Source organism: Phalacrocorax aristotelis, chromosome Z (genome assembly GCF_949628215.1).
Source record: "Phalacrocorax aristotelis chromosome Z, bGulAri2.1, whole genome shotgun sequence".
Lineage (NCBI taxonomy): Eukaryota > Metazoa > Chordata > Aves > Suliformes > Phalacrocoracidae > Phalacrocorax > Phalacrocorax aristotelis.
The window spans coordinates 17297558-17311809 of NC_134311.1; the positions used below are offsets into that span (position 1 = coordinate 17297558).

The 14252-nt window shown below is 37.1% G+C and overlaps 1 protein-coding gene across 1 annotated transcript in view; it reads left to right on the forward strand.

The window, feature by feature from the left end:
- Positions 1-14252, forward strand: part of PRDM6 (PR/SET domain 6) — a 73723-nt gene that overhangs the window by 51460 nt on the left and 8011 nt on the right. The window contains exons 5-6 of the mRNA XM_075078388.1: positions 1149-1273; positions 4375-4717. Coding sequence (XP_074934489.1) covers positions 1149-1273; positions 4375-4717 — 468 coding nt within the window. The remainder of the gene's footprint in view (positions 1-1148; positions 1274-4374; positions 4718-14252) is intronic.

Genomic DNA, 14252 nt, shown 5'->3' on the forward strand with positions numbered 1-14252 from the left:
TGAGGCCTAACATTTTTTTTTTGGTCTATAGATGTTTTTCTGCCTTACATAAGCTGTTATAAAAAATGGTCATTTCTTGGTACTTTGACTGTATCATTTTGGTATGTAATCCTTCAGTGAGAGTGGAGTGTTCTTCTTGTATATATTGAATTTCTATCCATCTCACAGGAGTGTGTTTTACTGTTCCATGTGAAACCTAAGGGAAAAGCCACTGCAACTGATAACATCTTTATTTTATCTTGTGCCTGGTTGTAATCTTACACAGTTTTTGCCCTCATGTAAATCTGTTAACTGTAGAAGTATCGCTCAGTCTATTTCATCAGTGCAACATCAGGAAAAGGCTCTTGTCTTTGTGGTGGAGACTCTAGGAATTTTCCTTTTTTTCCCCCTCAATTCCCAGTTCGGTGGTCCAGGAATACCCACCTTCTTTCCCCACAGAGTGATATGATAAACTATCATGTTTATGGTAACACTAATTTATACTTACTGATGCATCATCAACATTACCCTCATGTTCCATGCAGGGGATGATTTTTGTGGTTGTATGTTCAGATTAACCCCAGTTTTTTCATTTCCCTGTCTGTTTTATTCAATAATCTAAATTCTCTCTTTTTTTGTGGTATATTGCTGTAATGAAAAGCCACATGACACTACTCCAAACTTCTTGCTGAAAGGACTTATTCAAACGGAAGGATTGTTGTCTGTTTTCTCATAAATGTGCTACCTTTAGCTTTGATGACAAATGCAAAGCTGTTTAAATGGATGAACTTTCTGAACTGTGTGCACCACTCTGATGCTTGTACTGTGTTAGCAAAATGCAGCATTTTTAAAATTGCTTTAAAAGGGACATTGCAAGAAAACACCAGTCTTTTCATAAAATCTTGATGCTTATAAAATCTTAGTGTTTAAATTATGCTAGGTACAAAGTGCCTGTAAGATGTTTGTTACCTTATGCTGCAGGAACAAAGTCCCTGTTTTTCCCGTATCTTCCCTAATGATAGATTTGGTTTTAAAATGATCAGTAAATTATTAATTTAGTTACCTGCAGAAATGCTTCCAAAACAATGGACTTCTACTGTAGTACTGTGTATGATAAGAGGAGAATGCTCTATTCCTAAATTAGGCGCTTTTTGTTTTCTCTTGATCAGGTCAAATATATTCTACCGGGCTTGTATAGATATCCCCAGGGGCACTGAGCTGTTGGTGTGGTACAATGACAGCTACACATCTTTCTTTGGAATCCCTCTCCAGTGCATTGCCCAAGATGAAAACTGTAAGTTCTTCCTTGCATTTCTACCTGTACAAGCCAGATTTCCTGTTTCATACTTAATCAGCTATATTCCTAGAGTATTTTAAGACATATTAAATGAAAGTGGCTATATATTTAAGGTAAGCTTCATGTGTGCAGAATAAAACTCTGAAGCTGATACGCTTAAGCTGTGCAAAGTCATGGTATGGTTACCTAAATAAATGGAGGTGTTTGGAAGTGTGCAGGTATGTGCAATTAAATAGCAGATTTCCCACCGTGGCAGGCCCGCATAGCTTGGTAGTATGTAGAATCACTGTTCCTTATAAGTGATTCATTCCTAGTCTGTTCTTAACCAATTTGCTTGGCCCTCCCCACTGTTACCAGGCCTATCACAAGAGACTGTCTTGCCAAAACAGTAATGCATTGCCAGTCCATGAAGTCTCTGTTAGTTCTTCATTTTATTACCACTGAGTGTGTCAAGAAAAGCTTTGTCTGACTGATTGTAGAGGTGAGATCCTTGTGGTTAAAGTAAAAAAGCCAGCTTCTCTAAATACAGACTGAGTTTAAGCAGCCTGAAATGACAATGAACATCCATTCCATCCTGGCCATCCCCATTTCCATCCATTCTTCTACCCCTTCTCAATATTTTATTTTTAGTTTGCTAGGAATCATCACAAAATTAAGCACGTAACTTATAAGACAGACCCAGTGCAATCTAGTGCTGGATATTTTTGTGTGCAATGGGAATGGGTGATCCAAGCATGCCCTTCAGTTTCACTGTTTGTGTGTGGAACCTGATTAGAGCTTGCAACAAAGACCTTGCTTCCATTTTGACAGCTACGTGTATCTATGTGGTGGAAGAAACCTATAATGGATGCCTGACTGACTTTGGTCTAAAGTAACCCTGTGGCTGGCCACGCTTAATCAATTACATACATACAAGATGTATATTTTTGGTCAAGTACTTGGATACTTAAATAGCAATGCTAGGATGAACTCGTGTCTTGTAGCAACTTAAATACTGAACCATGCAGCAATAAAACAGCAAGATAGCAGGGATTAAACTGTCAAAAATAAACATCCTTTTTCATCTTGAGTTTTCAAATCTGTTGGGCTTGAGAAAAGTTTAAAAGAAATTTAATTACTGGCAGTAATGTTTGCTGATAAAACTCATGCTCTGCAGTGTACAATATAGAAATATTATTTTTTCTTTCATGAGCTGAAGCTTACAAAACCTTTATTTGAAAAGCAAAGCGTTATGGTTAAAATGTCTAAATATTGTCACTTGCTATTTTGCTGTGAGAGAAACCAGAGTTTCATCCACAGAGAGACTGACATGAGTAGATGAAATTCATTTCTGAGCATGGAGCCAGCTGCAGGCTGGTATACGACTTAAGTGCCACTTAAACCCTCAGAGTAGACCTTATGCTTATCTTCTGCACAGAGGTATTTTTACCCATACAAGCTCTGCCTATATTCCTTAAGTCTTTAATATCCTGGTCTTCTTCCTTCTGTGGACTTTTATGACTACAATTTTTTAGAAAATTTAAAAAAGTGATCTGCTTTTTGTGTGAGAATGTTGGGGCAAAATGAAGGTATATAAATTGCCCCTTGTACTGAAAAGAGACATAGAAGATGTATTATATGCCTGGAAAGTTGTGATAGACAGCCCCATGGGTATAACTATTCCTAGAAATCAGGTCCTCAGACACTCCAGAAAAGAATAGCCTAGGAAGGACCTCAACTTAAGCAAATTAAATAAAATGTAATATTTTAATATTGGAGTTATCATGATTGATGGAAGATATTAGAACGTAACTCTGTGAAGTAAATGGCATTATTTATTGCCAAAACATTAGTTTGTATTACATTTTTATTGTATATTAAATAATGGTTTAATGCTCATATTTGTTCTTAGAAATCTATCATAATGACTAACATAAACAGAGTTGCAATTTCTAATCACCTGTTCAGTAGATGTCATGTAACTACATGTGGATATATACATATAAACACTCTGTGTGAGTAACAAAACGTGTGAACATACGTAGACATACACATATGCATACAACATATTTAATTAAAAAAACTCCATAAAAAATCTCATGAGGTTGACCATGCCAAAATTAGAAAACATGAGAAGGTACTGGGCCCAGGTGGCCTAAATTATGCTTCTTTTTGCATTGTGGTACAATCTTTCATTTGCTGACCCCATTTTTCCATAGGACCCTTGCTTCATTCACTGCATGATCTAGATGGTACTCAAGGAGTGAGGCAGCTGTTCAACCTTCTTCTGTATGTTTGACATCCTGCCTTCCTTATCATGCAACATCCAAATTCAGCACTAAATCACTTCTTTGTGAGAACAGCGTATTGCATTAGTTGCCAAAAGGTCTAAGTGCCTCAGAAGCCATAGAGAATTGATGATCATAATAAGACCTTCATGGGACTATAAATAAATTTTGCTCCTATTTGTAGGTGGGAAATTCTGCACAAGGCTATCTCTGCCTATACTTTGCATTGTCTCATGGTGATCTGACTGCTATTAGCCCTCATCATGCAAGTCATGGTGAAGTCACTGGCTTTGTATTATATTGGCTGTGTGACTATGTGTTAGCTGTTATACTAGAATATCTTTAGTGGCTGCCCTGTAATAGGACAAGGGAACTATTGCCGCAGTAGATATTTAAGCCTGTTGTATGTCAAGGAGTGTCTGAGCAAGGATTTTTTTTCCCCATGCTCTCAAAATTCATGCTTGTCTCTGATATAGCAATTGGACATGCTGACTGCAACATGCAGAGTCAGGGTATCACAAGTGCAGCAGCATTTTCTTTCAGATGACAATCCCATTGTGCAATAAACGTATATCACAGTCAGGCTTCTCTGGATCCTTTTGGTCTCAGACACCGCTTTGCATGAGTTTTCATTTCAGTATCACAGAATCAGCATCATCCATTCAGATCACTGTCTCATTCAAGCCCATTTTTTTGTGCATTGTTAAAATAAATTTGTTTAATTGTAGTGTCAAGAAAATGGATGTTGGTATTTTTTTGGTGTCTCCCACACTGTATTAGTTTTAAAAAGGCATAAAAAGGATCTTATTTACTTTTCTTGTTTTCTCCCAGTGAATGTCCCTTCGACTGTAATGGAGGCCATGTCCAGACAAGACACCCTACAGCCTTTTAATAAAAGTAGCAAACTATCCCCTGCCACTCCACAGCGATCCATAGTATTTCCACAGACTCCGTGTAGCAGAAATTTTTCTCTCCTGGATAAGTCTGGGTCCATCGAGTCAGGATTTAACCAGATCAGTGTCAAAAACCAACGAGTTCTTGCAAGCCCAACTTCAACAAGCCAACTAAATTCTGAGTTCAGTGACTGGCATCTTTGGAAATGTGGGCAATGCTTTAAGACTTTCACCCAGCGGATCCTCTTACAGATGCATGTGTGTACGCAGAACCCTGACAGGTAAAGCCCAGGCTCTCTTTATTTCTGTATCTACTGATAGCCAGATCCACTGCTTTCTTCTTTTATCAAGCTGTTATCATTTCCAAAACCAAACCATTATTAGGAGGAGCCTGTACGACATAATTCATCTGCAGCTGTGTGAAGCAAGCCGATAAAAACTATTGCTTGACTTCACTATTTGTAAAAATATTTGGTGCCTAAATGTGCAGATAAAAGGAAATAGCTAAGGATATAATCTTGTTTTCAGAATGGTTTGGTACATCTGATGGAGGCAACAAAATAGAAGGAAAATTTATTAATATCATAGATGAAAAAATGAGGTCAAGATAATTAAAAGTCTCTCTGTCTTCCAAAGATAATCTAACTTGCTGCTCAGTGGCTGTCACAGTCATTTCAGGGTTCACCTATAGTGTGCAATGTGTATGAACTTAATTAAGTACTAAGAGGTAATGAATTGGAATTTTTTGCTTAGTACTATTTTTCTTCAGAGCATGCAAACCCATAAATCGTGCAAAGCTGTCAAAAGGAAATACCTACTCCACTAGTGATGTGGAGGAAAACAGATGCCACTTATTCAATAAACTAATATCCACACAGAAGAAAAATGTTGACTAGATACCTCAGAGTCAAAGTTGGTTTGAAAGTTTGTCAATACAGAATTTTATGGCTGTGAACTGAGGATGAAATTTAGCTGAACAAGTGAATTAAAATTTCAGGTACTCTGACCGGTGGCACAGTAAACATAATGGAACCATTATTTATGAATCAAAGCTGGTTTATTTGACAATTTTGATAGCTGGCAGGACAAAAGACAAAAATCAAATTAATTCAATAAAAAAGGCTGCCCATGTTTTGTCTCTTCTTCAGCTGTGAAGAAGGCTTGAGCAGAACAGCTCAAACAGAGCAGAAAGTTACCCTAAAAGCAGCATTTCATTGTGAATTACGTTTAACCAAAACGCTACCAAAAAATAGTAAACAGTGAGTCTGTGTGTGTGTTTGTATGCATGTCTATGTCTCTTTGTGTACGTGGTTATCTACGTGTACACATATGCTTGTGTGATTCTATGGGTGTGGAGGTAGTGGAGCATAAATCCAGTTTTCCAGGAAGAAACGTCAAGCATGATAGGGGCAAACTGGGTTCCACGCAAATCTTTGTAGAATTTAAAGAGTTGATAATATTGTGAATGCAAAAAACCTCTTTCAATAATTTCTGGATTTTATGCTGGCCTTAGCAGAAGCAAATGCTATACTAAGGAAGCTGTAGGACACAACTGCCAATTTAATTGCCACAATGTAGAATGCAGGTCCCTATAGATCCACTCTCATAAGTTTCATGGACTCTTAAGTTTCCAGTATTAAAGTATCCTAAGCATACTATAAAGCATAAAATGCTGCATCAGGGAGTCTAGAAGAGGTAAGCTGTGGGGCTACCCCAGATACTTTTTCAGTGATTCATCGAACCAGGTGTGACACATAGATGTCATCTTGACACCTTCACTTGAAGTTGTGCCTTCATTTGTGAAGAACTAAGCTGCATCTAATAGTTAATGCAAGAAGAATCTCTCCTAATGGGGCTGTACTGCATTCTGAGGACAGTTCAATATTTATTTTGCCAGAGAGGGAAAATGAGGATAAGTCTATCCTACGATTAGGTCTTTCATCTTGGATGAGAGAGATTTGACTTTTTATTTTTACTTATTTTATTTATTTTCCTCTAAGTATCTTGTGTCAAATATTGTCTGAAATGCAGGCTGGATTTTAAGTCTTCTCCTTTAGAGGTGAACACGCTCTTTAGTGGGTTACTGATTCATGACATCTTACTGTTTTGTGTCTCCTGTGCCTACCTAATTTGTCCATGCAGAACAGCTTCGAGTGTAGAGCATTTTTAGCTCAGAATACTCCACAGCATAGTAGGAAAATGACCTAGATCAGAAGACAAGTTGGGTCCCCAGAAACAAAGAGAGCAAAGGGTGATTAGAGAAAGGACTCAGCAGATTTGGGGAGGATTAGGGTGGAGAGGAGGTAGGTAAACACTCTGATTTTTAAGTGTTGAATCCCAGAGGCTGCCAGAAAGATTCAAGACATAGCAGCTAATGCCTTTTTCTGAGTATTGATGCTGGCTAATTTAGCTGATTTCCTCTTTGTCTTGTTGGGTTTTGTGAATCCTGTTCTTAAGAAACTTTTTCTCTCCTGTTATATAGAGAGCAGAAAACCTTAATGAGGTTGCAAGATACGCTTAGGATAAATCTGTTGTATAAATACGAAATACTGCAGTGCTCTGTTCTGTGACAACTGTGTACTGATAAATGGCATTAATCTCTATATTTTCATTAACTAAATTGTTCAGACTCCTTGTGGAGGCTGGTTTTGTAATGCCTTCTTTATTCCCACGAGGTGTGCCATCAACATAACTGCTGTAAAAACATTTCCCAATAGGTCTTCTTTAGAGTGTTATGTGGAACATCAGTTACATCAATCTGTTTAAGCTCACTACAGTTAGTTCAGTGCTTGAAATTACCAGAATAGTAGTTACTCTGGATCATAACTGCCCTAGGATCTCTGTTCTCGTATCCCCGGTTAGAAATCATTACAGGTTGAGCTTACACCACAGGCAGCTTTTTATCTTTTAGCAGGTACCAGTAGATCAGCTATTTAGTGATACAGTGGCTGGAGAAGAGTTGTTTTTGGTTTCTTAAACATATTGCATTTCTCCAGATGAAAAACCCCTGAAGTGTTGTACAAAATTTCCTGGAGACAAGAAAACAAGGTATGATTTGTGAAAGAATACCTGCCTGCCAGCCTGAAGTACTGGGTGCAACTCTCTGGTTTATATTTTCTCAACGGTATCTGCAGCAGCGCTCCGGCTGATAAACAGCTCCCCATTTATTGTCAGCAATTTGTGAGCACACCAGCCACTATATCTTTGATGTGACTGAAGCAGCAGGGGCTGCCTTCTCTAGGAAATGACTTTAGACTATCTGTTCTGCCTTTGTATTTGTTTTTCAACAGCGCTGATTACCTACAGCATGAGGTGTAGGGAAAACATCTTTGAATCTATGTCCAGTTCATGGACTGAAATTTGAGAAAAGCAAACTACTTGGGGCTTGATAAATGAAAAAAAAAAGGAATTACTTTAACGCCACTTAGATTCAGAAAACATCTGAATGAGAGCAGACATCAAAAAAGGCCAATAGGTAGTAAGAAAGAAATGGTCCTATTTAACAGGCAGATAATTTAATAAATAAAAACAATTTTAAAAAATTATGAGTCTAAAATAGGGAGAATTATTAAAATCATCTACTGTGTTTGTTGTTTTAGCTTAAGATTAGGATTTTAATTTCAATTTAAATTATTTACTCATTTACTTATAATTTATTTCTCCAGTTCCACTGAGAGATTTTTAGGTTGTTATATTTTGTAGGGCTTCTCCTCAGAGTTAATGGTAATTGGGACTGGCGTGCGTGTCAGAGGTGAAGATTTAAATCCATCAGGATTTGAATTCTGAGGCTTTCTGAGCCTTTGGGATCTTTATTAAGCCTTGACCGGACAGAAGCAGTTTGAGGAACTATTTCTTGAAGCAGGAGTCAGAAGTTTGTTTTCTCTTCTTCTTTTTTTTTTTTTTTTTTTTTTTTTTTGTCTTTATGTTTTTTTCCTCCTCCTAATGCAGAAATTCCCAACAATCCTATTTGGCGGGACTCCAGAAAGAGGTAACCAAACGCCTTTGATCACAGTGAATAATTTTAAAAGCAATATATTTTTTTTGTTTTTAACATCAACCACTGATTGGTTGCTGTTAAAATAATTATTAAGGAAATTAAAATTGTTATTATCGGACACCAACATCTGATAATGTTGCAGTCTCTTTTAATGACATGTTTCTTCTTTCTCGCTATGATCACCAGATTCAGGATGTATTGGTGTTGAGGGAAGGCAGATGGCTGAAGTTCTGAAGAGCTGTCTGTGGCACATTTTCATACACAGTATGCACATCTGTGTGATATATATTCTCATTGATTGCCAGGTATTAAAGCTGATATTCTGAGGGAAAACCCACTCTATAAGTGTGTCCATGGCTGATAGATTGTGGATGTTATCTGGCCCTCACAATTCTTGTTTACCCAAAAGATATTATTGTACTTGTATTTTGGTCTCGTATCTCAATATTAGACTGTGACTTTTTTTTTTTTTAAACAGGATCTTTACATTTGAAGTTGCCAATTAAATATATCCGTTCCTCTAAGATCACGGCTTAGCCCATTTTGTGTTTATCTTTTTCTTCATAGGTTCTGTGTCTTTGACCTTGATATTCTTCCCAAGTCCATTAATTAATTCAAACAACTCCCAAAACCGATCTAAAAAAAGTAAATGTTGTGAGCAAGAGTTGTCTATTTCTGTTTATAGAATGGCTGTGTAATAGTGCTCAATTAAAGTACACATCATGCTGAATTTAATGGTTTTCTTGCATAATCTTCCATACTCTTTCACATGGGTTTGCAAACACCCAGTATTCATAGTTAATGCAACAAGGGGTGTGCAGCACCTCTCCCTGACAGCTTCAGAAGTTTGAAAACACTTCAAGTGTGCTAACTTTCTGCTTTTGCTAGTTCCTCCACAAACATTTGTAGGAGACAATCCCAGAACTCCCAGTGGGTCCAGCTCTGCCATCCCACTGCTGCGTAGTGCCTGAAGTGCTCAGGGCAGTAGCCATGCTACCTAAGGGGAATGACAAGGCAGTAGGGGATGTGGAGTCCGGAGGTAGTGAGTGTAACCCACCCACAGCCACACTGATGCTAAGGATGCTTCTGTGTGCAAGCTAGCAGTATCTTTAGGTGTCACTTTGTTCTCCAGCCTCTTAGTTCAACTTGCTAGAAGAAGACATCCCTCCAAAATACCTTTCCATTAGGACAACTGCGACCTAACTCCTTTGACTACAGCTGTGCTCTTAATGCTGTGTGTTGTATGAAGGCCTGTCCCTGAAAACTGATGCTGGCCCCATTTCAGTGTGTCCTGTTTTCATTTTTTTGGGGAGGCTGTGGTGTGACAGCCTTCCTCCTATCACTCCATGAAACCCTGCCCTGGGTTCAATGGAGCCTTGCGTCCCATGCTTTGAGACCCTGAAATCAATCATGTTGGTTTTTTATGTCTTCTTAGTTCTCAACAAGGAGAAAAACACTTTCAACTGCATGTCAGGCTCTCTTCTTTCAGCTGGAGCTTTTCTAGCTTTTTCTAAGGGGAAAAATGACAGCAATGTGCTATTTTGTCTCCCTGACTGACATTGTTTCAATGATAGAGTTACAGGTATTCAGGAACTCACCATTACAAGCAATTCCTCTTCTAAGAATTGCCCTGGGATTCCACATGTCCCTTGAAAACAGCAAATTCACTTCTGAAAAGGCCTCACTAGAAACCTGTTCATTATAAAGGAAAGAATTTGAAAATTCAGTGGAAAATAATTATAAGATTTTCCAGGATATTAATAATTCAGACGATGAATGTAGAAAATAAGTTTGTAGTGGCTGGATGTACTTATGAGTCAGAGGTTGGAAAGTTTATTGTTCTAGCAGAAGAATAGTATAAGACAAATAATTAAAGGCTCTGTCACTTTTGCTAAATGAAAATCTGAAAAAAAACCAATCTAAATGTACAGTTGTCTGTCAGCAGCTGTTCCAGGTGCAAAGATACAGATTTTTCTCTTAGAAAAATTCCCATCCCCTGCAAAAAACATGAGCTTTCCTGAGGTTCAGTAAGCCTCATAGGGGAACATGGGTTTTGCACTGGTCTTATGCACGATGTAGTCTCACTAAGAAAAAGCTGCTGCAGAAGTGAGAAAACTGTAAGATGGGCAAAGACATCACCAAACCAAACAGCAAAATCATTTAAGATATTGCGTAAATTAAGGAGCTAAAACTATTCTTGACTGGTTTCATTTTGAAAATGTAACTTGAAAAACTTGGAAAAGCTTAAAATCTAATAACTACAAAACCTGAAAACTATTACATTACAGTTATTCCTTTCTGAATTTCACTTTAAATGTCCCGTTTTCTTATAGTGGGCCATCATATAGTCAGGGGCTGTAAGATTAGGGTCTCTAGAAAAAGCTGGTGTACTCTACATGGTAGTAAAGCTAGATAGCTGATTGATGGTGCATGGGGTTAACGACAGCAGTGTAATTTTTCTAACAGGAGAATTTGCTTCTAGGTAAGTAGATTTCCTTCCTTTAAGCTCAGACAGGAAGACAGAGAACTAGAAAAATACGTAGCTAGGTGTTTAATGAAAAACACTAGAACTGCTTTTGATGGCTGTTCACACATCGTTCTCATCTGCACGTTGCAATACATCAGTTTAGCTGTTCTAAAATGTAACTTTAAAATACTATATGCAAAGATTTTGATCAGGCTTGATTTACAACTGGAAGGGCCTACGAGATCCTTTGTGGAAAATGCAGCGATGAAGACATTCAAAACAATGTTGTTTCTGGTACGTGATAGCTGGAGGACAAAATTTTTGTAGAAAAAAATATTTCTTCAGTTAGTCAGCATGTACTTTGAGGCCCTGGAACACCTGTTTCATCAAGCTGACTAATGCTTGCAAATCTGCCTGTACATCTGCAAACGAATACTTCAGTTAAATAGGCTTTCACATATGAAGTGACTGATGTACATTTTGTTTGAATATTAGTTTTCTAGAGCATCAACACACATCTGGGCTGTTACATAGACAGGCTTATATTCACATGGATATCTTGAAGCTCAAAAAGGTACAATATGTTCTCAGTTGTTGCAGTGGAAATGAGTTTTTGTGGGCTGGGACTGCATTCAGTCCAGCAGCACATCTTTGAAAATACAGCCTATGAAGGACCACTGCTTTTGTCACCATGTCCCTGGTTCTTCTGTCTGCAAACCTCTGCTATGAAGAGGTCACCATCCTAATTCATTGTCCCAGTGCAGACCAAAGTGATGGCAGAAGACATAACTGCTACATCAAAGACAGCCCTGCTCTGCCTGTGTCAATGTACTCAATGAACCGAGCATTGCTCATGTTCAGTCCTTCTGCACCACTATCATTTTTTTTAAAAACAATGCATTGATTTTTTTTCTGCCAAGAAAAATTTCTGAGTACAATAAAACGGTCACCAGAGAACAAAATTATAACTTTTATACTTATTGAATGTCTTTTTTGCTCTTGGAAAAAACCAATAGTATACAAAAGTTGTCAAAATGTGGCATATTTGAATCTGCAATTGTGCAAATTAGATACAACATTTATTGTTGTAGTATTTGAATGCATTTATAGGCTTTCTTTTTAAAATGAGCTTTGTTTAATGTGTGCCATGTATCTAGCATGAAAAAATTACTTATTCTGCCTATTTTAGTATTAAGCAGAATTGCCTGTGTATAAACTGGAGAAATGCATCTACTGCAAAAAGGAGGGTAGCTTCTTTAATAGTTGTTCTTCCAAGATATGGATGAACAGAAAAAATACAAAGTGATCTAAGAATAGGTGATGTTTACAGGGCTCTTTTTGTTGAGGATCAGCCAGTGAAATGTATTCTGAGTACATATATTAATATCCTTTGTAAACAAGAAATTTGTTTGGAGCCGATGTAGGGGATAAAATAATGTTATTTGGCATCACAATGTTCAGTGATAACTGGTTTGGAATTTTGACTATTTACAGAGAAGTTGCAGTGTGACTTTTCACAGTATGAAATTAATCACATTGACTGTTAAAAAAATAAAAGATTAATTAGTTTTATGTAGTGTTGTATCATTTAATGTGGTAGCTGTTAAAAATAGATAACCAGAGGCTAATAGATGTTAATGGTCCCTTTCACTATTAAAAAATCAATGTTTCTTGGACAGAGAATATCCTAATGTGTTCTTTTTGCTTAAAAGTGTTTGATTTGAAAATACCCAAACAAATAAGTCTGCATTCACAAATCATCTTTGTTTCACCAGCACTTGAGCTTTCATGTCAAGTTTGATAAATATTTTCTGTGCAAATTAACCGTGCACTTCAAGAAAGAGGAAGACCGGGTGTGTTACTACTTGTCTTCCAGTAAGAGAAACAGATACTTAGTACTTATATTGTTCTTAAAATATTATTTTGCATATATTCATGTAATTTTTTAAGGGCCACATCTTCTAGGTTAAATAACCTTTCCACAGCTTTTATATATTTATTTCAAGCTTGTTGGAGAATAGTTAGATTTTCAAATGTAAGTAATTAAAATTGTAAGCTATTGAGTTATTGACAAATACTGAGCTATTAATCAAGCTAAAAAATTCTACAATCAGGGTTCAGTGCTCTGAAGCACTGTAAAATAATAGTATTTGTGTTCAGTGATGCAAGTAGCCACAATTAAGCAGTTCACTTGACAAATGAGATAGTTCACTTTATTTTGCACTTAATTGAATTGTACATGCTTGGTCACCATTGTCTCCTTCCCTTTAGTTTTGGTTTCTAGCCATTTAAACATACACATTTATTAAAGAGAGAGCAATTAAGTTGTTGCTGGCCATTGGTTCTAAAAATGCAGACATCAAGTGCTGTCCCTTAAAACATTGTGCAGGGTAAAAATCATTAATATCCCTCTAGAAAAGTTCTTAATTTTCCTAACAAAAAGTCTGATGAGCATGTAGGACTCTGTCACAAACAAATGAAAAGTGAAAAGGAAAAATACCCTGTAAGATGATAACACATGTAATAAATCATTTTTACCAAACAGAAATATAGAGAGATTGTTTCTTCACATTTTATTTTAGTTAGCAATGGTATTTGAATTTCAGCAGCCCTGTCTCACCTTGCTATCTTGTACCCTTTTCTTTCTATGTTTGCAGTCTGTTTGTATTGATTCTGAATTTGTAGCATCTCGCTCAGTTTTGTTTGTTTGTTTGTTTTTAACAAGCTGTGGTGTTGAAAACCTAAGCTCTGGGTTTCATTTCAAGATCACAAAAAAAAGCATTTTTAGTCTGGATGGGAGAAATGTGTTAATTAAATGCAAATATTTTCCTTAGAAGTAAGAAAACAGGAAGGTAATTGTAACGTGGTGGTTAGTTTTTCCAATGTGTCTTATTGAAAAAGGTGGTCTCAAAACCCCTAGATTTTTCCAAAGCAATATGAAGAATTTAATTGCAAACAGTCACAGAATATGTCCAGGATATAGGTGTAACAATCAGACATGCATTTGTAGGTAAGACTGTAGCTGGCACCGACAGAATATTTTGTCAGTCTCTGAGGTCCAATGCGTGAGGATTTTTTTGTGACTAAGGAGTACTGCATTAAGTTTGGGGGAAATAAGTCAGGCATATGATGTGTGGTGCAGGCTCACTAGCTTGCTGAGTCATGTTTTGTATGGCATGATGCCCACAGAATCTCAGCCAATTCCTGCACAAACATGTCACATTTGCTAAAGTGGTCTTGAAATTTTGGGTATGTGTCTTCCAAGAAAGCCCCAGAGAAGTGCACCTGCAGTTCTCTTTGGAAATTATTGGGAAGACAAGATGTTCCTGCCCTTACGGTTTCCTGTTCACAG